Genomic DNA, 27,877 nt, shown 5'->3' on the forward strand with positions numbered 1-27,877 from the left:
ACGAACGTTGCGTACCATACCTGCTGTAGGGATGAACGAAGATCACCGGAAGGAAAATCCTGACTCAAGAGGCCATAGCCCACCGTTCGCGCTGGATGCTTGAAGGGCCGGGAACCTGGCTGAAAGGGAAGGGAGCGGGACGGACACCGGCTTCGCCCCCTGTATGCATTGCCACCTGCTACATCATTGCAACGTAGTGATTTCAGGCAAACAGAGTTTCAAGGTGAGTATCTGAACCAACTTGAGGATTCGAAGCGGATAGTACGCACGTAAGTCGGGCGAAATGTCAGCCGTGTGGTTCATCGACATTGCAGATCCTCATTCAAAACACGGGTAAGTTATGCTAGCATGGCTGGAAAGAAGGCGTTCGCATGCAGAGTTTGCAAGCGCAGAGTGAGATGCCAGACAGTCTGCTATAAGTACAGATAGCTGTACAGTACATTATTTTATCCCTAATGTACATATGCGTGCAGACAGAAAGCTACAAGAACATGCGTGTATGCTATATGTGTACGTGCGTGTGGTGGTGCGTGTATACAAATGCGTAGGTGGTGTGTGTGGAAGAGTATAGAAGAAGATATGAAGCGGAACCTATGAGACTAGATCTATGAGTAGAGGGACAACAGCGCGGCCGTGTGTGCAGTATATAGTCGCGAGTGTGCGACATCGGAAGTCAAGTGAGAGAAAGGTCGTGAAAGCCGTTGGACATGGCCATGAAACGGCTGTAAGAGCGTGCCGGTGAGTATGCGGAATATGCTATGCTATGCGACATTCAAAGTCGGACGAGATCAGCAGAAGGAAAACAGTGTGACGTCCAAAACCCATGATAACCCCCATAATACCCAAAGAAAAAAAAGCAGGAGAGAGACACCATCATCCTCGTCATAATCGATGATGGCCGCGTATGACCTGGAGCACCTCCTCAATACGGTAGGGCTTTATCTAGGATGGGAATCAGCATGAATGTACGCTGTACGCCGTCCAAAAACGCTCACCAAGACCGTATCCATACCCGCCTCCTTTATGAGCTTGACCTGGCCCTCCCGCGCGTTGGCCGTGAGCGCGTAGACACGATTGCGTGCGCGCAGCTCGCCGGACGCCTCCATCTGGCGGATGCGCCGGACGGCTTCGATGCCGTCCATGACTGGCATCTCGATGTCCATCTGCATAGTAGGTCAGCATTGAGGTGAGGAACGAGAGAAGGCCTGCATACCAAGACGGCGTCGAAAGGCTTCTCGGCGGACGTCAAGCGATCCAGCGCTTGCAGGCCGTTATTGGCAAGAACCGTCTCGCAGCCTGCCTTGACGAGTTGGCGGCTATGATGGCACGAGTCAGTCCACATTACTCTTGGGAGATGGAAAGATTACGAACTTGAGAATTCTCTGGTTGATGAGGTTGTCTTCCGTAATGAGCACCCGTAAGGTCGGCTTCTCCGTCTCCGGCGCAAGCTGATTATCACTCAAAGATACGAGCGGCGGCGTCGAGGGCAAAGCCCGATCGCTGATCGTCGAAGGCGTCGAGGGTGCCGATGCCACGACCGACTCGATGAAGAAGCTGAACACGGCCCCATTCCCGAGCTCGCTGGTGACCTAGCCCTTTCATCAGTACCGACACCTTGATTCCACAAAACAACAAACTTGTATCCGGCCACCCATCAAGTTGCAGAGTTTCCGCGAGACGAAGAGGCCGAGGCCCGAGCCGCCGAAGACGTCCGACTTTGCAGCGAGGGAGCCTTGCTGGAAGCTAGCGTCCAGATTAGCACAAGGGCAGTCACCCCGAAAAGGCTTCGCCCACCGTCTGAATAGGATGGTCAGGTCCTCCGGCTGCAGGCCTGGCCCCGAATCCGTAACGGAGACGTAGATGTATATCGGTGTTCCCGGCTCCAGCTTCGCCGCACTCAGCAGGCCGTTCGGAGTCTCCGCCTTGGGATATATCGCACTCTCCTCGCCGTCTGGAGGGTGGAGGCTGACTTCGACTTCGACTTTGATGTCCCGCTTGTCCGTCGAAGTGTCAGTGAACTTGATTGCATTGCTCACGAGGTTAGTGCTGAAAGTAAGACTGTTAGTGCTCGGGCCTCCGGTACACCGATAGACGCGCGTACATAACCTGAGCATACCGAGCCTTGTCCGACTGTACGGCGCAGACACCGAGGTTGGCCAAAGACTTCCCGAAGTGCACGGAGAGGTTGATCTGCTTCCTACAACCACCGTCAATTGAGAGTGCAGGATGTGGGGTAAGAACTACTTACATCTTCGCCTCATTTCGGAAGATCGACACGATCCGCTCCGTCTCGCCGACGAGCTCAAAGTCCGAGGGTTGGATGCTGAGCGAGTCCAACTGCATACGCGAGAGCGATAGAACGTCGTTGGCTATTCGTTCTGAAACGGGGTCAGCCCGAGGACCCTCCGCGCTATACGGCACGCTCACCTTGCGCAAGGCCGCATTGGTAGATGGCGTCCAAGGCGTCGATGTTCTCGTGCATAGACTGCATCCGTTCAGGTGATAGTGTAAGGGTTGCGCCTTCCTTCGTCCCCTGCATGTCATCCAGGAGGGCGACGAGGTCTGTCCGGACCAGGCCACTGCAGTTCAAGATAGCAGAGACAGGTTGTCGTAACTCGTGCGACGTAACATCGATGAGAAGCTCTGGATAGATGATGAGCAAACGCATCGCTATTCGCAGATGCACTCGCCCACCTTGTGCTCGTCTTCGTTGGTCTGCCTCTTGCCTCCTTTCCTCTGCATCCTCTGCCTTCTTTCTAGCCTCAGCCTCCCGTTCTCGCGCATGCTCGAGCTTCGCCGCTTCGTATGCTCGCTGATTGCTGATGTCTGTGAGCGTACCCACTGCAGAGTGATCAGCGGCGTATTTAGTTGCCTTGCGCAACATAACGTACGAGCGCCGCCATCGTCCGTTGGCGCCAGCTGGCCCTGATACCACCTGCCGTTTGTACAACCTAAGGTCGCAGTCAATACAGTACCCCGGCAACCGAAGCACTCTACACTCACGGAACTCAATGATACGCTCAGAGGACGGCGCATCCTGCTCTCTATACCAAAATATTCGAAAGTTATCGAGGTCTTCTTCGTGAATGCTAGCGCGAACATTGGGTCAAGGCTTCATTGCAGGGCAGCGCCAACGACTCACGCAGCTTCCCTATAAGCAATATATCAGTGAGGGCGTTCAACATGTAAGCAACGACAATCGTACCAGTTGTCCACGTCGCCTCGCGGTTGACTCAGCATCTCGAACCATCGCGGGTTTACGTATACGATCCTACATTCGTTCAGCCCCCGCTCCCAGTATTGCGACCTCCATACTCACTTGCCATCCACATCCGTGCTGTAGACTTTACCTTGAGCGCTTCGCAAGACATATGAAGAACATGATCACACACCGGAAGATCGCTACCGGAGATTGTTCCAACAGTTGCTGTAGCTCCTTCGTCCGATCCATGAACTGGGTCTCCAAAAAGACGCGCCGCTTTCCAAGCTGCAGCTGCAGATGTACACGCGCAACCAACTCTGCACTTCGGAAAGGCTTTGCTAGGTAGTCGTCCGCGCCGGATAGCTGGTGGACATTGTCAAATAAAGCAGGGGTAAGCGGAGGATAGACTTACCAAGCCTTCCACCCTGGAGTCATCTCCCGACTTGGCAGTGACCAGGATGACCGGGATATATCGCAGTTCGGGTATATTCTGCATGTCGCCGACGAGAGCCATGCCGTCCATGACTGAGGCCATGTCAACGGGGGAGGTGAGCTTGGTTGTTGCTATACGCACTGGGCATCATAACATCGCTTAAGACAACATTCGGCTTCGTCTTGATTGCCAAGTCGAGCGCCTCCTGACCATTGCAGGCTTCCACAACAGTGACATACGGAGCCAAACTGACGGAACACGTTAGATCCCTTTGAGTTCTAGAGGGACGCTATCACTCACATCGTCTTCATATAGTGCCTCATCTCCGAATTATCGTCCGCAATAAGCACGATATCTGTCTTCTTAAAGAACATCGTCGTCGGATCGAGTCGCGAGCCACTGCTCCCCGTCCCCGATGCATCCGACGCAATCGAGCCTGATTCGGACGCGGGTGTCATGTCCCCGTTCCCGAATGCGTTCGACGACCACATCATCGCGTCGTTGACGATGCCTTGGCCGTACCGCCTGCGGCTGGACCCAAACTCGTCCTCAAGGTGGACGGTACCAGGCGCGAGATGATCTATAGAAAGACCCCCTCAGAGTGTGATCCGCAAGGACGCAGCCGAAGAACGTACCCTTCCCTAACGGTAAAGTGACCGTGAAGGTGCTGCCGTGATTGCCATCCGGATTATCGTTCGACGTCACAGTCAGCTCGCCGCCATGCAGATGTACCAGCTCCTTCGTCAAGGAAAGCCCGATACCAGTCCCCTCGTAGCTCCTGCTAACGCATGCCACGCGGTGAAAACGATTAAATATCTTGTCAAGGTCTGCGAAGGCCCGTTAGTAACTCGTGAAGATTCTTCCCACACGGGCAATGCTCACCAGCCGCAGGTATCCCGATTCCCGTATCCTGTACAGAGAATGTCGCTTCGTGATCATCGAAGGACACCATGATAGTGATAGTCCCAGACATGGTGTCTGGCGAAGCGGTGAGTTGAAGAGCTTCCGATGCTAGTAGCACCGAAGGCTCACACTTGAACGCATTCCCTATCAGGTTGAACACGATCTTCTCCCAGAACTGGGTGTCGATATAGCACAGCGGCTGCTCCGGGTCCAGATCGCACACTACCTCATACTGAAAAGCGCATCCGTCAGCCCTTTTACCTTGCTTCACGCCGCCCTGCCCTGCCTACACGCAGACACTCACCCCCATCCCGCTCCTCTCCACCGGATCCCTGAACATGCTCGCCAGATCCGCCACAAACGGCCCCAGCTTCACCGGCCTAAACGCCCCCTCCAGCCGCTTCGCCGCCAACTTGGAGAAGTCCATGAGCGAGTCGACGAGCCGGCTGAGTCGCTGCACGTTCCGCATTGCCATGCGAAGGGAGGTGCGCAGCGCACCGTCGGGGAGCGTCGCCACCGCGTCCTCGACGGGGCCGCCAATGAGGGTGAGCGGCGTACGCAGCTCGTGCGAGACATTGCTGAAGAACGCGGTCTTAGCGGAATCGAGGTCGGCGAGGCGTCTGCGGAAAATGTCGGTGAGTTGTGCGATGAAGGGCAGGTCGTACACTTACTGCGCCCTTATACTGTCCTCCTCCCTCGCCAGCACCGCATGGAGCGCAGACCCCAACGTCACCCTCATGAACTCCACACTCTCCTGATAGCTCTCATCGTACGGCCGCCTCGTATTCAAGCCCAAGACCAGCATCGCTCTCGGCGTATCGTCCGCGTCGATCCCCACCGGTAGCACTATCGCCTGCCTCGGCCGGTCACCCCACGCGCGACGCTCAATGCCCTCCACGAGCGATTCCTCCAACGTCGGGACCAAGATCGGTATTCGCAACCGTGCCGCGTCCTCAAACGGCCACGGCGTGTCCACCCTCCGCCGTCGCCCCGAGCGCCCTGTGTCAGCCGAACCCACGGTCGAAGATGGTGACTGCAGTGGTGGTAACGGGTCGAAGGTGTTCATCGTCGCGTTCATTATGTTCGCCGTCGTCGCAAAGTCATACATAGGCGAGGGCGGCTGTGAGGTGTGTTGCGAGGTGAAGTTGGAGCCCATTTGCGGACTCGTGTGACTGTCGAGCGAGATCTCCATGGTCTCAGGGAAAGCAGGGTGATCTGGGGCAACGCCGACGGTACCCGCAAGCTCCATCGTGCACGAGACCGGCTTCGGGACCTGCTCGACTGTCGACGAAGAGGCGGTATAGGTGGCACTCGAAGGCGCAACCTGGTCCGAGGATTCCATCTTGGTGACAGAGCATAAGTAGAGACCTGCGAAAGGAGCGTCGTAGGCGTATTCGGGCTTGGACAGGATCTGAAGGATGACAGAGGCGAACTGGGCTTTAGAGGTCACGATGATGGAGCTGCGTATCATGTCGCGCAGCATGCTCGTTCGCCGGTCACTGATACTGCACAAATCATCAATGCCGGGTAGAATGGCGCGTGTGGGGTAGACGTACACTTTCTTCGTCGCGTCGAACGCGTCATTGAGTAGGCCGCCGACCTTTCCGTCCTCCTGAATGACCGCTCGGTAGCTCCAGTCATAGTAGTTCTCCTCAGGTAGCTTCGCTGGTGTAAGTCGGTCGAAGAAGAGCAAGTCTAGGGGGACGTTAATCAAGGTTCCTGGCGTAGTTCAGGTTCGCGCACCATTCTCCTTCCAGAGCGTCTTGCCGTTATGCACATCCATCATCAAGGGCCCGATCTTCTCCCAAAGTTCTGCCCAAGCTACCGCCCCCGCCTGTCCGAACATTTGTGGATGCTTCGGGCCAGCCGTCTCGATGCTGGAGAATGGATAAGTCCACGCGCAGTGTGCCTGTCATGATGACGCACTAAGCTTCATTATAAATGATCACCTTCTCAGGTCCCCACCACACTGCCGACTTCAAGAAGGTCAGCGAAGCACGCGAACGAAGACACCGCAATACGCACCGGGTATGCGGCCGACATGCAGAGCCCGACTGCGCTAATGAGCGACTGAGGCCATCCCTCGCGAGGGCCCAAGGGCGTCGACGACCAGTCGAACGTCCGCAAGAGCGTAGCGATGCTGGTGTCCCGGCCCGGGGAGAACAGCTGACAGTCGACGCGCGGGGAGCGATTGCGCTCTGGGAAATTTGGCATAAGTCCTGGCGATCGGCGCCACCCCGGCGTCAAGACGTCCACAGCCGGGGGCAGTGTGGTCCTCAGGACGGTCGTGCACACGGTGTACGTGCCCAGGGTCGTCTTCGTGATCGTCAGTTTTGCGTTCGGCGCATGCGTCGGGAACCACTTGGGTCTGAGCTCGAGATCGGTGCTGGGATCGGTGCCGATGAGCCAGAGTCCGAATGCGTGCACGTCCTGCGAGGCGACGAAGCTGGTGAGGAGCGCGTGCCCAGGCGCGTCGTCCGCGGCGTACTCTGTTCCCAGAACGAAGCGGCGAAGGGCGGAATTCGCGTAGACGGGGTGGAGGGAGGGCGCGCCCTTGCTGAGCGCGGGGGACGCGGGGAGGACGAAGGCCGGGTGCGGGTACGCGTCGAGGAAGGCGACATATGGCTGGTCGTTCGCGTCCCTCGGCGCCGCAGCCCTATACATGGTGGTGGACGACAAGATGCGTCTGAACCGACGCTACACGCACGGCCCGGGGCCGAATCGGGCCTAGCCTATCTTGCAGTGAAAATTGAACGGGCTGGAGGGCGACGACGACGATGAGGTCCTCGACGACGAGCTCGCAAGATGAGGGTTGAGACCAAAGGTGCATGAGGGCGGGGAGCAGATCGTGTTGATCTCCGTCCAATTAAGCTTTCTTCCGACAATGCTCGCCTAATTAGGAAGTTCCGCTACTCAATCCTTCCTGAGCATGCCCGACGTGCCCGAGGCCACCTCCAAAGCACGACTAACCAGATGTTTCTAAGGGCCTATTGACGTAGGTGTATAGATGGACATTCCGATACCCATGTCCCTGAGAACACCCTCCGTATCTTTCCACGGAACAGCAAAAATCCCAAAATCGTGGGAAAGTCCGGAGGAAGTCCCAAAAAGGCAGGTCTTGAGTTCGATTTGCATCTTCCGCATTTCTGGTCCGATTTCCTTGATTATTTCACTGCTGGAAAGGCATTCAAAGACTCAGATGAACGAGATACAAAACGTTTGACGAGAGTGGGATTTGAACCCACGCCCCGAAAGACCAGATGCGAGTACGAATCCCGCAGATGTGCCAGTGTGGACTGACTGATCCTTAGTCTGGCGCCTTAGACCGCTCGGCCATCTCGCCATGAAGTCGCCAAGGCAATTGTGTACCATGTTGTCAATATCATTGTTCCTGTGGCGCTCACATGTATTGACCTTCAATAAGGAAATCAGATGTTCCAGCAACGAAGGGAATTTGCAGAACCAGTGAGAACTAGCGCTCCAGTGATTACCTATGTTGATCACTAATCATCACAGCGGAGATATGGCATACCCATCCCGCAGGGCCAATCGCTGCGGCCCTCCCACGGGCGCTGGACGTCTAATCAGAGAAGTAGGATGTTTCAACCCGGAGCCGTGCGTATTCCCCATGTTCAACAACATTACTAACTCCTGTTGGGGAGGGCGGCACCGAATCCAGGATTACTCATGTTGAAACATATGGGGCATGCTTGGGGCCTACATATATATGAAGGTGAATTCATCGCTCGCTATATCGCTCTCATCCCGACCTTTCCCATTCGCATACCCCTCGATTTCTCCCACGGAACAGTCTCAATGTCGACGCCCACCGTCTATCTCGTCTCAGGCGCGAACCGCGGCATAAATGAGTCCTCGTCGTCCCCATTCACCTACCTTTCTGAGCTGTACACCAATCAACCTTCCACCCTCTAGGCCTTGCCCTCGTCACCGCCCTCGCCGCGCGTCCCGACACCATCGTTTTCGCTGGCGCGCGTCAGCCTGCTTCCGCGACCGAGCTCTCCAAGCTCGCCGCCGCGCACCCGGGTAAGGTGCACGTCGTGTCCCTTATCTCCGCGGACAAGGAGAACAACCTAGCAGCGGTGGAAGTGATCCGGAAGGAGGCTGGTCATCTCGATGTCGTGATTGCGAATGCGGCGGTGGGCGACGCGCACGAGGGGGCGCTGGAGGTGAAGAGGGAGGATATGATCAGGCATTTTGATGTGAGTGCGAGACGGCAGGGTGTTCTGAGGAAAATGCTAACCTGGTCTCCCTGCAGATCAACGTCAATGGCCCGCTTCTACTATTCCAAGCAACCTACCCGCTGCTGAAAGAGAGCAGGGTGCCCAAATTCGTCGCGCTCACCTCGCCGATGGGCAGCATCCACACCGGCGCGTCGTGGCCTGGCGGGCTGTACAACTACGGCGCGTCGAAGGCGGCGATGAATTGGGTTGTGCGCAAGCTGCACCACGACTTCCAGGAAATCGGTGAGTTACTTTCAACCCTTGATTGGAGCGTGACTGCCGTCCTTGACGTCTTTGCTAATGATCTCCCCTCAGTGGCCTTCCCTATCAGCCCTGGCTTCGTCGAATCAGACATGTCGCAGGAGGTGCTGCAATACGAGCCGTGGATGGCCAACATCCCGCGCATCAAGCAGGAGGAAAGCGTGAACGGGATCCTTGCGCAAGTGGACAAGGCGACGCGGGAGACGCACGGTGGCAAATTCATTGATTATACTGGAGTCAAGGAGTGGAATTGGTAGACTGGCGAGAATCGGATATACATTACAGATGAAGAAGGTACAGGGATGTAAAGATAATCGTTATTTTGTGGTATAGTAGGATCTAGGAGAAGACGGTTAGCCTGATGTCTTAAGAGAAGTACGCGTATGAGGTCAGAAGGAAGGCAACGGAAGAATCCACATGGGTTTATGCGCTCTCGGACACTGAGTCTTTGACTCTTTACATCCGTAATGGATCATCATGAATGAGAGGTGTAGGTGGATACTCACCATGCACGCATACATATCGTCGGCGCTGAGTCGAGCACGTTGATGACAGGATAGCATACGGCAAGGGGGGCGGTAAAAGAGAGGGGGAGGAGAGGAATAAAGAGGAAGAAGGGCGACGCGATGAGATGGTGATTGGGGACGAGAAGAAAATTGCGCGCGACGCGATGTGACAATGAAGTCACAGCTCACGCGACCTACTAACGTCACGCTGATAAAGGGGCAAGGCGGCGTCGGGCGCGTATTTGGAATCCGGATTCATCAGTTCGCCATCGTTTGCTAATCTTCCGGACATGTAGCTTACTCTGCTCTGTACTTCTTGCTTCTGACCAACACGTCTGCTGCCTTCTCCCCCTCCCTCGCCCAGAAACACGACTCAGACGATGGCAAACGTCCAGACGATCATAGAACAATGGCCCCCATCTCTCGATGAGGCACAGGTGGAAGCACTTAGCCGCCTGGCCACCACTTGGGCGCTCGCACACGGTCTCCTATACCTTCCCGTACTAAGCCCACAACCATCGGTCCCAGCTGCGGCCATTCACGCGCCGATCTCTCTCTTCCCCTCCCCATTCCCTCGCAAGCTCTTCAATCAGGCTAAGAGGATACAGCGGACCTACAATGTACTCTACTCCAGGATCGCCATGGACACGAAATTCCTAGACTCTGTTATGGGCTCAGAAGAAGGGGTTGGGAAAGTGGACGAGTTCACTGGACAGCTGTGGCGCGGATGGAAAGCGCTGCGCGACGAGACTGTACAGGTACGTGATGGCTTCCCTTACATTCCACAGCTGTTCAGTATCGAGTCCCCCAGCCTCTCCACCTAGGAATCTTCCGATCGGACTACCTTTTGCACTCTTCCGAGGCCAAGGATCTGTCCTTGAAGCAAGTCGAATTCAACACCATCTCTTCCTCCTTCGGCTGCTTGTCACAGCGCGCAGCCGCAATGCATAGGTGCGCCACCAAGATAACTCTCCATTGCATCTTCTGACCCTACGAAGATACCTGCAGCAATCGAACCAGTACTTGAAGGCGTCAGAGCACTTGAAGTTGGATAACTTCCCCTCAAACGAGACCACGGGTGGCATTGCGAGCGGCCTTGCAGCCGCACACAAGGCCTACGGCAAGCCAGAGTATGTGCGCTCGCCATCGTCTATCAGACAACCCCGCTAACGCATCATAGGGCCCACATTCTTTTCGTGGTGCAAGGCGGCGAGCGCAACGTATTTGACCAAAGCTGGCTTGAATACGAACTCCTCGAGAAGTACGAATTCCTTCTGCCGAGCCAGTTCTCTCAGTCTGACAATCCCACCTTCAGCCACGGTATCCATGTCATTCGCCAGACGCTCGAGCAGCTCGCCACCTCCGCTTCGGTGGACGAAAGCAAGGCCCTGCGCATCACCCTCACTCCCTCCTCCATATCCTCCCCCTTCGAAATCTCGACTGTATACTTCCGCGCTGGCTACACCCCCGCCGACTACCCCACCCAGACTCACTACGATACCCGCTTCCTCCTCGAGCGGTCGTCTGCCATCAAGTGCCCGACCATTCCCCTCCAGCTTGCCGGCGGAAAGAAGGTGCAGGAGGTACTCACCCAGCCTGGCGTCCTCGACCGCTTCCTCGACGACGCGACCCGCGCCGACGCGGCCGAGCTCCGCGCCAGCTGGATGGGCATGTGGGGGCTCGACGCGGCCGAGGACGGTCTCAGCGCCGCGACGGTCCCCACCGCCGACCCCGCCGCCGCACCCACCGCCGAGCCTCACGGCGTCCTGCGCGCCCGCGAGCAATTCGCACGTCTCGTGCTCAAGCCGCAGCGCGAGGGCGGGGGGAACAACGTGTACAAGGAATCCATCCCCGCCTTTCTCGACACGCTCCCGCCCGCCGAGCGCGCGGCGTGGATCGCGATGGAGCTGATTGAGCCGCCTGCGGGGGTGGGGAACTATTTAGTTAGGTCTGGGGGCGGGCCGGCAGTGCGGGCGGAGGTAGTGAGCGAGCTGGGGATCTTCGGGTGGTCGCTGTTTGGTGGGGGTAAGGTGGCGGAGGAGCGAGAGGTCGGGTGGCTGTTGCGGACGAAGGGGAAGGATAGCAATGAGGGGGGCGTGGCAGCTGGGTTTTCGGTACTGGATTCGGTGTTGCTGGTAGGGGATGCGGAGTAGACTGTAGATGTAGGAATATCTGGGTCAAAGGGCAGAATTGTATCAATATTTATTTATGCAGTAAAGCATATAGAAGTGTTCATTCAGTACACAGTTGATGTGATAGAGAACTCGCCCCCTGTTGGCATACATGGGTGCGCTAGACCAACTCATCAACGACAGGCTCACGAGACGATAGTCGCTCTACATCGTCCACAAGGAATTTGATCCGCGTCCATCTTGACCAGCGCAACGACCTCCCCCATGACTGGACGGCCAGTCGTAGCACCGACGTCGAGTGCGCACGACGACTTGGACGCGGATATGTCGACGTGCGAAGGCCTGAGAAATTGCGCGCTTCTGGCCTTCTCAGACGGGGTTTTCCTAACGGAAAGGAATTCTTGTGATCACGTCGTGGGGTTCGCATTCTCCCTACTCAAGTCGAACACGCACATCCAACACCCATACGGCCTGCAAGACCGCGCCGCACATAAGAACCAACTTCGTATCAGCGCACTGAATGCGCTGTTGCCAGGGCGTAGGACCCATTCAAGCAGCATACGGCCAATTGAAGCGGAAAATCGCTCGTCTTCTGCCGTGAATTGTCGAAGCCATCGCCTCGCGCGGTCGATTGGTGAATGGACTGCCAGATCACCCCGTTGAGCCGTCGAGGGTTTTTTTGCTGAATGATCGAAGTCGTGCGTTGTATTGCCGAAGCCCGGAGAGCACGCCTCGACATCGACGCACCGGGCGGGCGCCGAGATCGATATTGAAAAGGTGGCCACGATTTACGTTTTGAGGTGGGCACGTCTGCTATATTCGGAAGATCGAGAAGTGAGATGGGTGGCAAGGCGAGCCGAGGGTGAGGGAAGGTGCGCCGCTCATTGCTGGAAGAGCGAGGGAAGGACGGGGGGTGGAACACACGAACGGGGCGGGTGCAGAGGAGAAACTTCTATTTTTCCGCCTTCGGCTCACGAGACTGATGTGGATGTGGCGAGGCGAACCAGCGGTGGCGAGAGGTATGCGGTGTGAGAAGGCCTCAACTTGGGAATTTACCCGCAAAGCGACAGCATATCGAGAACCGGATGACAGCAGAGCCAGGGCTGGACCAGTTCATGATTCAAGACTGCGAGAAGACCAGTACGCCGAGCGCAAGGACGCAGGTACACTTCATGTGGGACAAGGTGAATGTTGAGCGGGTGCCTTGTCACAATTATGAGGAAGCCAGCGACGCACTTGCTAAGGGACAATCACCCTTCAGTAGAGGTCGGGCATATGCCAGCGGCTGGTTGTCCCTCGGATGCACCCATGGTCGCCCCAGATCCCACTGAACCAGTCATCGGACGTCGGTCTTTGCATCGCGGTCGTAGACCAGGTCATCGGTCGTAGATTCTACGCACAAGGCGTCATACAGTTCGGTGGTAAGCGCGATCCAAATCCAGCCGTAAGCGCGGACGCCTTCTAGTCGGAGAATCCGAAATCGGGTACGAGTGGCTGTGAGAGAAGAAGGGCGAGAGCAGTAAAGCCTCATGAGGTGTTGGTCATTTAGCGTCGTCTAGGAAATTTGTGCAGATCTTCCGATGCGCGAGCAAGCTGGGGACGAGTCATATGAGGCGTAAGCGGAGGGACGAGGAGGGCGTGAACGAAGTCACATATAGTGCGAGCAGATGAGTTATAGTTAGCGAGAGACGACGTTGTGAACGAGTGGTCTAGCTGTGGGTCCAACTCTCGCGGGTAGACAGCAGCGGTGGAAGGACAACCACGCTTGCGGGATGCTCATGCCGCCACACATCTGCTGGAACAAGTCGCGAGGGAAATCGACTTCGCATGCGCTTTGTCAGATGAGTTCACCTACACCATCGTGTGCAGCTGTCACTCATTGGTGCAGAAGAAGAGCGAGTCGGGACGAAGTACCGGTATTCTATCATCCCTGTCATCGGCGAGAACCCGCTGCGCTCCCATACACGATGCAGAGTATGTGGCACACACCGGGTAGAAAGATGAGCAGGAGGGCAGGCGATAGCGCCTGGCGCCTGTGAAGTCCAGTGACGAGTCAATGAACGCAGCAGCGGGGAGCACGTATCGCGTTCGCAGCACCTCTGCCAACGCAGCAGGCGTACAAAGATGCAGCAGGGCCCATACAGGCCCGGGCCGACTGCTAAACAATGCGCGCGACGCCACCGGAGATTGCTCGAGGTACGGAGCGCGTCCGCGGCGCTGCTCAGCAGAGGTTGCGTAAGGGTTCTCGATAGCGAGGCGAGAGCGTCAAAGCCTCCGCTTCGGGGGGCGCGATGGCTCTGAGCGTCGTTCGAGAGGGGTGTCAGGGAGATGAAGAGGGCGGCAAGTATAGCGGGGCGCTAAGGGGCGTCGGGGAAGGCTCGGTGTATACGAGATAGAAGCGCCACAGTCTTGCGAGCGTTCGTCCATGCGAAGCGGAGGAAGGGATGGGTGATGGGGATGGCCATAATTGCGTACCTACCATCAGAAGGTGTAACGTATGGCGAGACCCTCGGTTGCATCGGGTCGGTGTCTCGCGTTGTATTCAGAAAACCTGGAGTTGTTGCCGGTGGGGCGGGCCGCCAATATATGGTTGCGAGTCTCTGCTACTGAGTACAGGACATTGAACGGTGGAACTTAGGCGCCTCGCAGAATCGGAGTCGGGCTCGGGGTGGTGATGGGAGGAGTTGAACCGACGACAAGACTATCCTTTTTGGGATGAGCGACCTATCCTCGGGGAAAGTGCACGTGACGGGCAGCGAGACGCGTCACTCGTATTTCCCGCCGAAACCTTGGCTTTTCACATTTTGTTGCCCGTTATATAGCCGTCCCCCGCTCCTCCGCACGTCCTTATACTTCTCCTACAGCGCACGGTCGCTGTTCAGATCGTTCAACTCGACCCGCATCTTGCACGATCCCCAGTACGATGCCCGACATGGTCACCCTCGGACACCCCACACAGCACTCCTTCAACCCGTACACGGACAACGGCGGCACCGTGCTTGCCATTGCTGGATCGGACTTCAGTGTCATCGCGGGCGACACGCGACAGAGCGAGGGGTACAACATCCAGACGCGTTATGCACCCAAGGTGCACAGATTGTGCGTACGCGTCATCCTGCCAGCGCGCACGGATCGCTGATCGCCTGCGCAGAACGAACAAGGCCGTGCTCGCGGTCACCGGCTTTGCAGCCGATGGGAACACCTTCGTGAAGAAGTTGAAGCAGCGGCTCGAGGTGTGTGCATCGCCGTAAACGCGTACGCATCGCGCTCACCCCGCAACAGTGGTACCATCACGCGCACGCGAAGAACATGCCTCTACAGGCGGTTGCGCGTCTCATTCAGACGATGCTCTACGGCCGACGCTTCTTCCCATTCTATGTCTACATCATCCTCGGCGGCATCGAGGAAGACGGTACGCGTCACCGCTCATCACGCTCGCACACCCACCGACCGACCTTTTTCCTTTTTCCAGGCAGCGGATCCGTGTACTCCTTCGACCCCGTGGGCTCCTACGAGCGCGAGACGTGCCGCGCGGCCGGTGCAGCGCAGTCGCTCCTCCAGCCATTTTTGGACAATCAGGTATGCCTCATGCCCACCCGTCGCCGCCCCGCCGCAGCGTCTGCAGCGCCGAGACGCGCGGGCCCCCGACGATGCGCCGATCTTGCGCCGCCGCGCCACACCTCCCATAGCGCGAGCGCGCAAGATAACAACGTGCTGATAGGCGCCGTATAGATCTACTTCAAGAACCAGATCCCGCAACCGGGCACGACGCACCCTGCGCATCTGCCGCTACCACACGTCCTCTCGCTCGTCATCGACTCGTTCACAAGCGCGACGGAGCGCCATATCGAGGTGGGTGCTTAATTAATCACGGTCAAGATGGGTTGAGCTCCGCTTGAGCCCTTGGGTCGAGCCTTTTAGCGTGCCATACATTTCGCGAAGGCTTATACGGCCCTGGGCCTTTAGTGGCCCAGGAAGACCCAAGAAAGAGGCTCAAGCGCATTCAACGCATCTTGACCTATTTCCCCGCATATCCGCTCATGTGCTGATCTCTGCATGCTTCAGGTTGGTGACGGGCTTGAGGTGTATATTGTGGTGGCCAAGGATAGCCCAAACATCCAGGGTGTCCAGGGCATTCCGGGCTTGCAGGAGGCGACGTCAGCTGACGAGGGCGAACGCGTCTTCGTCGTCAGGCGGAATCTCAAGCGAGACTAGGCGCGAAATAAAGAACAATTGTATCGTTTGTGTCGTGACTGACATTCCGACACGGCGCTCGCTGTGGCGACGACTCTCACAGCATCGCATGCCGTTTTGGACAGCGCGTCGGGCCCCTATGTATACAGGACTTCATCCAGCCATAATGATCATGATATGTACCTATAGACTAGACTCGAACCAGTCCCTGCTACCCGGGTGTAGCCACCTTCGGTGGCGGGGGGCAAAGAGCGAGGGCAGGGGCGGAAGCGGGGCGGGACGAGCAAGTTCTGACAGCGCGGAACCGGACCGGACGAAGCTGAAGTTAGGGAAACACCCGGGGCAGGGACTGGAAGAACTCAATTACGACGTAGTACAGGACAGGATTTTCCCACGATTATGTGGGACTTAGCGAAATTTCGGCGCGGCGCCACCACAGTTGGACACGATCATCATGTCGTCTGGCGCGCCCCGCTTTCTACAGCCCTCGCGCCTCGCTCTTCTACATACAAACATATGCGAGACCTTCGAAATACACGACGTGCATGATTTCCAGCTCGAGACTGGGCAGAATACCCTCCGGGGCAAGTCGACGGTGCTGAACGTTCCAACCGGCGGGGGCAAGACCATTGCGTTCTACTATGCGCTGTTTTACTATTGGTATCCCGGAAACACGACGCCTGAGGACCAGAAGATTGTCCTGGTCATTAGTCCCCTCATCGCGCTCATGGAATCCCAGGTAGGAGGTGCAATGGCGCGGCACGCAGGGTACTCACTCGACATGCAGGCCGATGATCTTACCGCACGCGGAGTTCCAGCTGTGGCTCTCACTGGACGCAGAATGAAGGGGGAAAGGCTTCTCGAGGTGTGTTACCTGCCGAAGCGCGTGTACTCGCTCTCATACTTCTGCAGAACTGCGCTGCTGGCGAGTATCGCGTCATTCTCGTATCCCCCGAGCTCGTGCTCTCACCAGGCTTCCGCAATATCGTCCTTCGATCCCCTACATTCCGAAGCAATGTGATCCAGCTCGTTATCGACGAGGCGCACGCCATATGCGAGTGGGGAACGGACGACTTCCGCTCGGACTACCGCGAACTAGGACAGCTACGAGGCTTGCTTCCAAAAGGCATCCCCGTCCTCTGCACATCAGCCACACTCCCTCAAGAGGTTCTTGATGATATCTGTGTAACGCTTTGCCTCCCCGACGACTGCGAGTTCATCCTGTACTCGAACGCGAAGCCCAACATCGCCCTGTCTGTTCGTCAACTCCAGCACCCCGACAACAGCTATGCTGACCTCGTCACCCTAATCCCCAAAAATGCCAAGAGCGCCAGCGACATCCCAATGACCTTGGTCTATGCCGGCAGCCGTACTGTCGTCGAGGAGATACAAGACTTTCTCCGACGACATCTCCCGGCCGGTATCCCCCAAGGATCCGTTGAGTTCTATCACCGCTTCATCGAGGATGGCCGGAAGGACATCATCCTGGACCGCCTTCGTGCCGGGGACATCCGCATCTGCGTGTGCACGGATGTACTTAGCTGGGTACGTTGATTCTTCCTGCGTGTCGACTTGTGAATTCATTCCGCACCTAGGGCATTGATCTTCGTAATATCGTCCGAGTATACCTATACAAGAAGCCGAAGACCTTCAACGCGATGGTGCAGAAGTACGGCCGCTGCGTACGCTTGCCCACGGAGCTTGGGGAATGTGTGTTGTTCGTGACGAAGGCCATGTATAGATCATATGAGAAGGGGCTGGCGGAGTCGGCGGATATTGCACTATTACAGTCTGATCCCGATGTTGGTGCGGGCGACGAGCATGATGTGGATGTGGATGAGGATGTCAGGATCGAGAAGGGTACTGATGACGACTCGGCCCTGCCCACCCTGAAAGGCAAGCGGCTGAAGAGCTACGCGAAGCGAGACGAACAGTATCTCATCAGGTACATCGGCACGAAGCACTGTCGACGCACAGTGTGGGACGAGTTCTTTGACAATGCAAATAAGCGTGAGTGGATCCTTATGACCGTTGAGTCGGCTGTTGATCAGACCCACAGGCCAGCTCAATCCTCCTGTCCCTAACGGCGCACGGTGCTGCGACAATTGCACACCGAATCTATTCCCCATCGACGCAGTCCTGCTTGAAGATCCTAGCCAGCTGCAGAAGGGCCGACGGCAACGCGCTACGAAGGAGCTTGAGGCATGTGTACGTGCCCGGCTGGAAGTCATACGTGGTGAATGGTTCGCAGCGGCGTATCCTGCCGGCAGTCACTTCCTATCCCCTTCCCACTTCCTCTCTGACGACCTCATCGCTACTATCTCATCCACCGCCACATCGTTCGGCAACCTACCCGAATTCAACACTAAATTCCGCTGGCACTGGTCGCCTCGATACGGATCAGAGCTTGTTGATGCAGTTCTCGACGAGCGGCGGAAACTCGAGATCCCTGCAGGGCCGAACAATGACACCTCGTCCTCGTCGCGCACAGCTGAACCAGCAATTGAAATTCTCCCTCCCCCGAAGCGGATACGGCTTGACAAAGTCTCTATCGCGGCGTACAAGCGCTACCAAGACATATTTGGTCTTTGTCGCAGCGAGATCGAGGGCTACGTCGATTCTGCTGGTCATAGCCCAGCGAAGCGATTCAGGAGCCTGCCCCGAAGAGGCACGTCGGTACGTGATGACTTTCAGTCCTTATTCTTCGCTCACACAAGCCTGTCAGGCCAACGACGCTTATTACACGAGGTTCCCTGACCCACTCGCCATATCAATCATCAAGCAGAAAGAGAAGAAGCGCTTGTACAGCACGCTCAAGGACTATGTCGACGATTGGCACCTGCTCGCCCGCAATACCCGTCTTCACTATGGTGAAGGCAGTGACCATTACAACGACGCGCTGTGTATCGACCGTCTGATTGATCACGCCATGTGGACGCATGGACGAGATACAGACCTACGCGGAGCCGACGGTACTTCATATTTTCGTTGTATTCTTGAGTTGAGACTAATATTCTACAGAGCTGGTCAATCCAGATAACAATGTAGACTATTCTGCAGGCGACGCGGGCCCTTCCATTGATGTAAGTAGCTCAAGGTCCTCAATCATCATCATGCTTGTATCTAGGAACTGATCTGCGTATTCAAAGAGCTCCTCGTCGTCACCTACAAGGTCCTCAAATGATGGACCTACAGCGTGTACATCCGAGTAGTCCTCACGCTCGGGTCCATCATCCGCTCCATCATCCGCTACCTCTTCAACCGGCTCCTGCGTGCCTTCGACTTCCTCGTCGGACTCATCAACAACCTCGCCTGCCACGTCGACGACTGGCGCTTCCGCGGCAGGACCAGCATTGACAGCCACCCTCTTGTCCACTCGGAAGTTCTGGTAGGCATTTGCACTGCTGAAGTATGCCACACCGACACCCATCAGGTCACGAACAGGCGCGACGTGCTCGTTGCCTGGCCGGTCCTTCACGTACGTCTGTAGCTTCTCTTCTTCGAGGAGGTCGGCTAGCAACTGGACTTCGTTGGTTATATCGGGGACAGTGTGACGTTCACCGTAGCTTGGGATACCGTAGGCAGATTGCACTTTACGCATGGTGTCGCGTAGGATGAATATACAGACGGTGATCCTCGATAGCCAACGCCAGGTTTTGTTCGAGCCCTTCGCGTTGTAGACGATTTTAGCCCATAGGTTCTGATGCTCTTGCATCATGTCAACGGGCTTGTGACCGTTCTCCTTCCCGCTGAGATTGACAAGCCAGTTGTGTAAGAAGAGTTGTCGAAGACGGGCAGGATAACGGCGGAGGCGGCCCAACGTCTCAAAGATCACGTCGGCGTACTTGGGCATTGCTCCGACGCCTCTCATCATGATAGCCCAGACTCGGAGGATGTTGACGACACGCCCGATATCTCCTGCCTTGATGGCGTGGTTGTACTCGACGTAGAACAATGCATCACGGTTGAACAGCAGTGTGTTCTCGTGGGCGTGATCACGAAGAGCGTCCGGCTGGCGACGGAGATTTTCGACGACAGATGTAGAGAATGATTTGGCGAGGACAATGCGTGCGACCTTGTCAAAGCCAGATGCGGAGACGCGCGCGGCCCAGTGCTCGAGTGACTCCGCCCCGCAATGGATACGGAAGGTGTCCTTCACATGCGCGGGAAGTGTGATGTTGATCAGCTCGTGCGCCTGCTTCCACGGCGTTGCCTTCCGTCCCTTCCAACCCGCCGCCATCTTCTTCCTCTTCAGCTGCGTGTTTGACCACCACAAGCTCCCAGGCCATGGGGAGTTTGGCTTTCCCCAGTGCTCGTTGACCACCATCCGACCTGCAGCCATCTGACTGTGAAACAAACCGAAGCGCTGGATCAAGAACCGGAGGGCGTCGACGTCGTCGAGGCTGTTCCGTCGCGCTGACTGCAGCTTGTCGACGAGCTGCATTGTCAGGAGATCTCCATCGACGAAGAGCAAGCCGTGTTTGCGCCAGTCTTCGCTTGTCATCCCAAGGCTCTCGAAGATCTCGTGCACCACCTCCAGTGTACCGTCAATGCTAGACTCATCCGTCTCCATGGCGGGGAGGGGATACTGCTCCGTCTTATGGAGAGGGATCTGGTCGACAGTAGGGCAAGCCCCAACAGACTCTCGTAGACGGGAAAGACCTGGTATGTGGTCCATCGCCAGTCGCTTCAGCTGCCATAGACAGGACTCCGAGATCTGACCCTCCTCTAGACGAGTTGGGAAAAGGTCCTCCGGCGCGTATGGTATGTCGAGCTTACGTGTCGTGCGGGGTTCGTTCAAGCTGAAGGGAAGCACGCCGTGGGGGACGCTTGATCCCGTCACAGGGTCGTAGAGTGGGACCAGTGTCGCCGTCGTTCCGTTATCGAAGTGGTCGGCGGAGCTGAGGCGCTGCGCGTCCTTTCGGAATGCGATGTTTAGGTTGTCCCACGCAATCATGCATGCCTGCTTCTTGATCAGCTCCCGGAATCGTGCAGCGCCCTCGTCGGAGAGTCCCTTGACGTGCTCAAGGATCGTACTGTACGATGTGCAGAGACCCGCGTGAGACAGCACTTCGATCTCGCGCTTCGCTGATCCCGACGCAAGCAGGAATAGTCCGAACGTGGTTTGGAAGTCGTTCGCCCGCTGCGACCGCAAAACACCCATCATAGCACACATTGTAGTGAGGACCTCCAAGGAAAGTAAGTAAAGAGCGCTGCGTGCATAGTGCTTAAAGACTCACAGGTCTGGAGCTACGCTGTATCCGTGCATCGGAAACCTCTCCATCCTCCCCTCCGGTATCACCGCCGCTTGCATCGCAAAGTATCGACCAAATGACGGGTGCTTTCGTTTGGATCTCATCCGCCAGCTTGTCGAGGGAGAATTCCTCGACCAACTGGATGAGAGGCAAGTCCCGTCCGCGCGACATGATCTCCTTGATCCTGCGCCCCTCCTTCTGGATTACAGGCAGCAATCTGCTCATCATCCAGTCGTTCGCCACTTCTGGCGCGCGGGAGCGGACCTGATCCATCATCTCCGCGCCGTGGTTGCGGCAGTATCTGGACCAAGTCGACGAGACCGTCTGGTCTTTAGACGAGAAAACGGCAGCGAGGAAGCCGTGGAATGTCCCAAATCCGTGGCCGTCCTGGCTCGCGTCCTCGCGCAGCGCCTGCAGCGCGCCCTTGACACGAAAGTCCTGGTCTTCGCGTGCCGATTCCAACTTTGCTTCTTTCGCCGCTGATCGTGCCTCCTCCCTCTCCGCTTCAAGCTCCTCCTTCTTCTTCGTGTCCTTCAACTCCCTTTCGTATCGTGCCTGCTCCTTTCCCCTCTTCCTCTCGGCCCCGGACGGCTTCTTGAGAGTGGGTCTACCTCTTCTTATAGGTGACGGATCCATAACGCTGAGGTTAGACTGCTGTGAGGAGGGCGGAGGCGCCGACGCGGATCGCGTGCGCGCCAAGGTCGAGACATTGGAAAGGGTGCGAGGGAAGGCGGTGAATATTGTCGTGGAGTTCGTGCCACCCGTTGGGCCGCGCGGAGAATTCTGCGTGAAGGAGATCCGGGCTTGTTTATTGGCGGCTGAGCCTTCACCAACATTGTCTAGTGCACGCTTCGGTGGCATAGGATACAGTCTAGTATTGGGCAAATGAGGAGCAAGCGCGGATGGATACGCTACGAAAGGGATGATCGCGCGGCAAGCTTGATCAAAATTTCTCTAAGTCAGCTAAAATCGTGGGAAAATCCTGTCCTGTACTAGCTCCTTATGAGTCCTTCCAGTCCCCGCTCCGCTCCCCTGATCGGGCAAGTGTCAGCTTGCTTTTGCCTCGGTTCCGCGGAGCGGGGACTGGTTCGAGTCTACCTATAGACTGCGTAAGGGCGATTCGTCTCCTTCAGGATGCGTTCTGTTTCGCATACGTATCGTATAGCTCGCCTGTAGATTGACCACCGTGTCGTCGGATATTCACCACGGGCAGAGCCTTCTACGACATCTGAAAAGGACATTGTCGTATGGATTGATATCTATATTGAATTGTTGTCGCGCAATATATTTAAGGTCCTCAGACGCATGCAATCAATCTTCTCACTTAATTGATATTCTTGACTAAGCCTAAAGTTATCCAATGACCTGCTGCGTTGGTAATGTCATATATTTTGAATTTTTACCAGCAAATGCTTTAATATATGTTTCCTTTAATCCCGGTCAAAGAGATTAGCAGATATTATTGATGACTAGGCACGAAGATTATCTTTAGCAGCCAAAAATAAAAACGGGTAGTGACCGCCCGGAGTTCGCCTGAAATCAACCCAAAGTTTTCCCGGACGTCACCCAGAAACTTCCCGGGGCCTGCATTTCAATATCCTGACTGGGCACACATCAAGATACTAGAGTCAAGCTGGCTGGCCATTTCCCAAGTACCTTACTGGCTTTCTCACCTCCTTCCTGGACTTCAACTTCGCGCGTGATGCCAAATGGCCGCAAAATATCGAAGGCTGAGGTGTTGGCCCAATGGCTTCGAAACAGAGTGGCCGATTTGGACAGAGAGCCCGTGCATCGGCCGCTGGAATCCACAATTTGATCGTCAACGCCAGCATTGTGCCCACAAACAAATCAGCCACATGACCTACGATAAGTACTCTGCCATGCCGAGGCTCAATATCAACCCCAAGCAAGTAGCGCTTGGGTCCATATTTCGTTGAGCAGAAGGCTGTACCGGTGCAACACCGATTGTCGCCTACGCCAGTAAGGCTAAAGGACTGAAGCCTAATGCCGACCTTCATCGGCCCGGCCATCGCACGCGCCTGCAAAGCCTCCTTCCCTTCGCCTTTCGACAAGCATCAGCAACTTTTCTCCCGCATCATCATCTAACAGGCAGCTTTTACCTCATTCTAATTAACTCACCCTCGTAATATCCACGTCGAACGACGGTTACTGGTAGACCTTGAGATACGATCCTTCGGTAGCCCATATGCATCAATCTTGTCCTTCGGTTCCGTCAAGAGTTTTCCGCGGACGGCGTCGAGACCATCTGTGTGACCTTCGAACGAGATCCGGAATATAGGAGGATGGGTGAGTATGGGTGCGACGGAATTAGGATGGGCGTGTGATGGTAAAACGAAAGAGATATTCAATGCACGCAGAAAACTCACTGCCATTCGCCCCGGCCGCACCGCGCGCATGGGGAATGGATCCCAAGTCGCGATAAGCCTCCTAGTGGTGAGGAGCCCTGTCTTCGACTCCGCGATGTCCCTTCACTGACAACTCGTCCCTACCCGCTATACCCACCGTACTTCCAGTCCACCTCCGGTCGGGCAAGCACGCGCAGCAGTGAAGCATGAGCGCAGCGAGGGAGACTCATGATCCCGCTCAGGCACGTAGTGCAGCACAGAGAGCCGAGCAAGTCGATTCATCAGTACGATCAGGTAAGCAAGACGAGTCGTCAGTACGATCAGGTAGAGACAGTGCTGAATCCCACGCACCATGAGGGAACGCAGTGAGCAAGCAGTGAGAAGTCAGGACTTACCGCATAAGGTAATCCACACGTGACTCTGAATCTGTCGTCTCGGCGACTCATGATCAGACTCACTAACTCCAGATTTCATGCAAGCGCAGTCAGACCTATGGTCTGTCTGAAGAGAAGGGAGATCAGACTTTGTCGACTCGCTGCAGAGGAGATGTACGTAGAGGGATGGGATGAGATGCTTGGACCCGTGAAACATCGCGTGTGCCTGACATTCCGGCCGACCGACCGTGGGAAGACAAAGGTCACGTGGCACGTGGAGCTTTCCCTGGCCCACGCGAACGGTCGCAGGACCCCTGATAATAGGCGGAGACCTCAGTACCCACTTTTGGACATTAGGGACGATTTTGGACCCCCCAGGTCGGAAAAAATGACGGACAGTTGGGCCAAAATCGTTGGGAGGCCAGAGGAAAAGTCGGACATCTGGGCCCAAATTAGCCCATTTCAAGAGCGAGTAGCCCACCGGCTAAGCATCCGCGAAAGTGAGAGTGGCCAGAAGTTCGAGCCTGCGTCGAAGGAGAGCGGTTTCGATGCCGTAGACGCTGTTCGACGCGAGAAAGACGAAAGAATAGGGCCAAAACTCGAATTTCTAGAGGTCGAAGGCCGATTTTGGACAAATCTGAGGCCCAAAAGGCCGAAATGTCGGACAAAACCCCCCAAAAGTGGCCAAAAATGTCAGACATTTAAGTAGGTACCTAAATTGGGTGTTCGCGGAACTGACCTCTTGGCCTATTATCAGGGGCCCTACGGTCGCGCGTCGCCGGCAGTACGCGGCGAGGCGACACTAGTCTAGCGAGCGGCCGCATAAAACAGCCGTCGGCCAAGGCAGAGGCAGCCCCGAGCGTAGCGAGGAAGGGAAGATGGGAGGGAGCTGTGGGCGAGGAGTTCAAGGTTCGATTTTGTTTCGTCGTTAAGTAAGTGGGCTTCAATCAAGGGTGGCGAGAGACCAAGGTAATAAGAAGCAGCAAGTTCTCCACCCAGCGCTTGACGTGACCTGGTGCACCGAACATGAACATAGTGGCATCGAGAAGGCTCCCGAGGGCCGACCCATTGGGATCCTCGAGGGCGAAAGCCTGTTGAAGATCTCCAACCGATGGACTCAGCGGGGCGAAGCCCAAGCGAGCCCAGCGGTCGCGCTGGGTGACGTTGAAGTTGGGGATGACAGGGTTGGCCATCATGGCTTCGTTGATGACGTCGTCGGCGAGGAGAGCGCCGTCTCGATCGCGCGCTAGGATTTTCGGGAGGGAGGCTTTGTTCCAGGGAAATGGGGATCGTGTCGGGAAGGGATAAGGCATGGCGAAAGAAGGAATGGTGATCTTGTATCAGCTGAAGGGTTGCGAGAAGGGAGAGAAGGTAACAATGATGTTGTTAGACTCATTCCAGTATGAGCCGGGGACCTGGAGCTTGCCCACCGATGGGGTATAGCAGCCCGGGTCTCGATCTTCCGAGAGATGATCGGGGCGAGGCGTGATTGTCCGGGTGGGGGCCCTTTCCCATGAAGCAGATGACGAAATGCGTGCCGTTCTGTCGAGTCCGCTTTCGGGGGCGCCGTCTTAAGGCGCGCGGCAGGTGGGGGCTGGGTCTGGGTCTGGTTGAGGGTTGGGCGTCGGTGCTTCGCGGACGGCGTTGGCATAGGTGAGTGACGCGTGCTCCGACATGGAAGGTGCGGGAGTAGGCCCGCGTTGAATGTGGTGCGCGGGGTCGCTCGCTTCTCGAGAGCGCCAGCAGTGAGGTCGGTGATCGGGGCCACGTTCGGATGGGCGGGGGTGGTCCCTCGCGATTCGTCTTCTATGGCGACGTCAACCTGGAGGCAGCCCATGCCTCCTGGAGTACGTCGCGGACGTGGTTATCGGCCTGGGTGTCTTCGAGCTTGTCGCCCGGTTGCAGATGCTGGACAGCTACCACAGGTGCACTTGGGGAGTGAGTGCAGACTGTAGCCCAGCCAGAAGGGCTTTGTGCTAGAGCCATGTCGTTCGCCACCGGAACGAATGTTCGAGGGTAGCATGAATGGGGAAATGGTTGGGGAGGGCGTTGGGTATCTTCATGATGTCAACTTTCCGCCGGTCGTGAGGCTGTTCAGCCGTCACGACTTTCCTCGCTGGGCCATCGGGAGGCGGAGCGGCGCATTTCTGGCCGCTGCTAGCTGTTGAGCTGTAGACGCAGTCGAGTAGTGGGGGGTGGGCTTTCGGTTGGCGTCAGATGATGGCATAAGGCAAGGTTCTGGCAGTGATCGGCCGTCTCGTTCTCAGCGCTCATGTTGAAGACCATGAACGGCAGCGACGAAACTGTAAACCTTGCACCTGGAGGTGCAGGCTCTGCACCTCCCAATAGTCCTAAGCTCGCTCATCTGACCTCAACTTCTCCTACCTCGAATGACGAACTTCATCGCGCCCTCGCCGACACCCAAGCGCTTCTCGAAGTCATGACGCGCCGTAACGGTGACCTTGCGTCCAAGATCGAAGGATTATCCGCAGCTCAGGAGACGCAAGCCCTGTTAAAGCACACGCTCGTGGGGGCCAACGATACGCTGCGCTCAGAACTGGATGCGGCCCAACGAGAGACTCGCCGTCTTCAGGGAGAACTTGACACGCTGAGTAGCGTCAGAGACACGCTTCAAGCCGAAATTTTGAAGGTCAAGGTATTTGCAAGCGAGCTTCTCGCTTTACAATCACTCACATCTCACCAGAACGAGGTCAGCGCTCGCATGGCAGACGAAGAGTCGATGGTTGCACGCGTTACGAAAGATCTGGAATTGAAATGCCAGGAGCTGCAGCATTTACATTCAAGACTTCGAGCCCTGGAGGATGAGAATCGAGAGCTACAGGAGGTGCGTGATCAGTTAACGCATACTTTAGCGCAATTTCAGGTGCGGCATCCTTCGCTGTTGTCCTGGGCTTGTCGACGCTCAATACAAGATCAGGGATCCGAAGGCATCGTGTGCGCGGAGCAGGCAGCAGCTGAAGCGCGGGTTAGCTACGATGAGATGGTGCGCCGCGCTGAAGAAGCAGAAGATCGCAGCAATGCTCTTGAGGAGAACAACCAGCGTCTCTGTGCATCGCTCCAAGCTGCCGAGTACAACGTGGCGGCCGAACTAAGCAAGAAAGAAGACCTACAATCAGACTTGAAGCGTATCGCTGCGTACGTGACGCGACTGGTTGAGCGGCATAATACGCTCGATGTGCCACCGATCTCGGCCGCCGAGATAGTCCCTCAATTAGGGTCTCGCTCCGCCACACCGATTCGGCTCGGACCACCTGACGTCGCTAGCGAGGTCACCGAGACCGACAACACTGAAACTGCATCCCATCCAGATGTTGACGAAGTCAAGTCTGCGTCGCCGACTGTCAGCGGAGGAAAACGGTCACGCAACAGGTCTGCTTCCTCTGGGAGCGAGCCCATTGAATGCTCGCCCAAGCGGTCGCGGCCCGCGCCCCAGATGGCGCACTCAACAAGGCCCGCGACGACTTCGGCTGGCTCCTCGAGGGGACCGAGTGCCAGAATTGCGAGGCGGAAGAAGCATGTCGATCGTGACTCAGCTGCTACTGATGGGCAAGTATGTATGTCTCTCAAACTCGGATGACGCTCAAGCTCAAATATAACAGTCCGTGATCGTGTCTCGGAACGAGGAAGGCCGTTGTTTTGACGCCCACGGTAACCGCGTCTGCCCGGAGGTTAGCACGCGGCAAAGCTCTACCAGAGATATCTGACCGCCTAATACAGTGCAAGCAGACGCAAGAACGGTATAGCAGGCCTCGCTGGCTACGTGGCGCGTTCGGACCGGGTTCAGTCTGCCAGAAGTGAGTCTTGTAACGATAGGAAGTATGTCACGTATTAACGAAGTTCAGCTGCCACCGGGCATGGAAAAGCCAGCAGTGATGCGCCCGTCCATGATTTACCCTGTATCTGCACCTCTCGTCCCCAAGCCGATCGCCACTTGTTTCTTGCTTTCTCTTGCTACATTTTCCATCTTCAGAAGTGCCATGGACTCGATT

The 27,877-nt window shown here is 56.4% G+C and overlaps 8 protein-coding genes and 1 non-coding gene across 9 annotated transcripts; 5 read left to right on the forward strand and 4 right to left on the reverse strand.

Moving 5' to 3' along the window:
• Window positions 1-882: 882 nt before the first annotated feature.
• Window positions 883-7,202, reverse strand: SCHCODRAFT_02697635 (uncharacterized protein; the record flags this gene model as incomplete). The annotated part of the gene is made up of 28 exons (XM_003034194.2): window positions 883-942; window positions 996-1,163; window positions 1,214-1,316; window positions 1,372-1,589; window positions 1,638-1,743; window positions 1,795-2,046; window positions 2,102-2,197; window positions 2,249-2,378; window positions 2,428-2,643; window positions 2,695-2,841; window positions 2,892-2,951; window positions 3,004-3,089; window positions 3,143-3,151; window positions 3,206-3,271; window positions 3,320-3,337; window positions 3,393-3,565; window positions 3,615-3,727; window positions 3,777-3,883; window positions 3,936-4,215; window positions 4,271-4,462; window positions 4,518-4,613; window positions 4,668-4,770; window positions 4,843-5,158; window positions 5,210-6,043; window positions 6,095-6,233; window positions 6,282-6,415; window positions 6,465-6,514; window positions 6,564-7,202. The coding sequence occupies 28 exons, from the start codon at window positions 7,200-7,202 to the stop codon at window positions 883-885; spliced, it is 4,911 nt and encodes a 1,636-aa protein (XP_003034240.1).
• A 556-nt stretch (window positions 7,203-7,758) lies between these two features.
• On the reverse strand, window positions 7,759-7,881 carry SCHCODRAFT_t56. The gene has a single exon. It is a non-coding gene; the product is annotated as a tRNA-Leu (tRNA).
• A 473-nt stretch (window positions 7,882-8,354) lies between these two features.
• Window positions 8,355-9,397, forward strand: SCHCODRAFT_02724061 (NAD(P)-binding protein; the record flags this gene model as incomplete). The annotated part of the gene is made up of 5 exons (XM_003033636.2): window positions 8,355-8,407; window positions 8,442-8,443; window positions 8,472-8,758; window positions 8,815-9,022; window positions 9,095-9,397. 5 exons carry the CDS (start codon window positions 8,355-8,357, stop codon window positions 9,295-9,297), a joined length of 753 nt encoding a protein of 250 aa, XP_003033682.2. The 3' UTR covers window positions 9,298-9,397.
• Window positions 9,398-9,805: 408 nt separating this feature from the next.
• SCHCODRAFT_02614194 (glutathione synthase) lies at window positions 9,806-11,815 on the forward strand. The gene is made up of 5 exons (XM_050344645.1): window positions 9,806-10,304; window positions 10,358-10,497; window positions 10,545-10,676; window positions 10,727-10,807; window positions 10,862-11,815. Exons 1-5 carry the CDS (start codon window positions 9,927-9,929, stop codon window positions 11,697-11,699), a joined length of 1,569 nt encoding a protein of 522 aa, XP_050201524.1. The 5' UTR covers window positions 9,806-9,926; the 3' UTR covers window positions 11,700-11,815.
• Window positions 11,816-14,478: 2,663 nt separating this feature from the next.
• SCHCODRAFT_066433 (N-terminal nucleophile aminohydrolase) lies at window positions 14,479-16,074 on the forward strand. The gene is made up of 5 exons (XM_003033638.1): window positions 14,479-14,777; window positions 14,830-14,911; window positions 14,961-15,257; window positions 15,411-15,530; window positions 15,744-16,074. Exons 1-5 carry the CDS (start codon window positions 14,602-14,604, stop codon window positions 15,891-15,893), a joined length of 825 nt encoding a protein of 274 aa, XP_003033684.1. The 5' UTR covers window positions 14,479-14,601; the 3' UTR covers window positions 15,894-16,074.
• A 252-nt stretch (window positions 16,075-16,326) lies between these two features.
• SCHCODRAFT_02597357 (P-loop containing nucleoside triphosphate hydrolase protein) lies at window positions 16,327-18,746 on the forward strand (the record flags this gene model as incomplete). The annotated part of the gene is made up of 6 exons (XM_003033639.1): window positions 16,327-16,611; window positions 16,660-16,737; window positions 16,785-17,417; window positions 17,468-17,882; window positions 17,932-18,548; window positions 18,681-18,746. The coding sequence occupies 6 exons, from the start codon at window positions 16,327-16,329 to the stop codon at window positions 18,744-18,746; spliced, it is 2,094 nt and encodes a 697-aa protein (XP_003033685.1).
• A 175-nt stretch (window positions 18,747-18,921) lies between these two features.
• On the reverse strand, window positions 18,922-21,763 carry SCHCODRAFT_02724073 (uncharacterized protein; the record flags this gene model as incomplete). Its single annotated transcript, XM_050347094.1, has 2 exons — window positions 18,922-21,107; window positions 21,175-21,763. The coding sequence occupies 2 exons, from the start codon at window positions 21,761-21,763 to the stop codon at window positions 18,922-18,924; spliced, it is 2,775 nt and encodes a 924-aa protein (XP_050201525.1).
• A 3,051-nt stretch (window positions 21,764-24,814) lies between these two features.
• On the reverse strand, window positions 24,815-25,180 carry SCHCODRAFT_02493737 (uncharacterized protein; the record flags this gene model as incomplete). The annotated part of the gene is made up of 1 exon (XM_003034196.1): window positions 24,815-25,180. The coding sequence occupies one exon, from the start codon at window positions 25,178-25,180 to the stop codon at window positions 24,815-24,817; it is 366 nt and encodes a 121-aa protein (XP_003034242.1).
• Window positions 25,181-26,139: 959 nt separating this feature from the next.
• SCHCODRAFT_02493546 (uncharacterized protein) lies at window positions 26,140-27,686 on the forward strand (the record flags this gene model as incomplete). Its single annotated transcript, XM_003033640.2, has 4 exons — window positions 26,140-26,712; window positions 26,806-27,438; window positions 27,488-27,556; window positions 27,606-27,686. The coding sequence occupies 4 exons, from the start codon at window positions 26,140-26,142 to the stop codon at window positions 27,684-27,686; spliced, it is 1,356 nt and encodes a 451-aa protein (XP_003033686.1).
• Between the last annotated feature and the right edge of the window lie 191 nt (window positions 27,687-27,877).

This window comes from Schizophyllum commune (assembly GCF_000143185.2).
Source record: "Schizophyllum commune H4-8 unplaced genomic scaffold SCHCOscaffold_3, whole genome shotgun sequence".
Classification (NCBI taxonomy): domain Eukaryota; kingdom Fungi; phylum Basidiomycota; class Agaricomycetes; order Agaricales; family Schizophyllaceae; genus Schizophyllum; species Schizophyllum commune.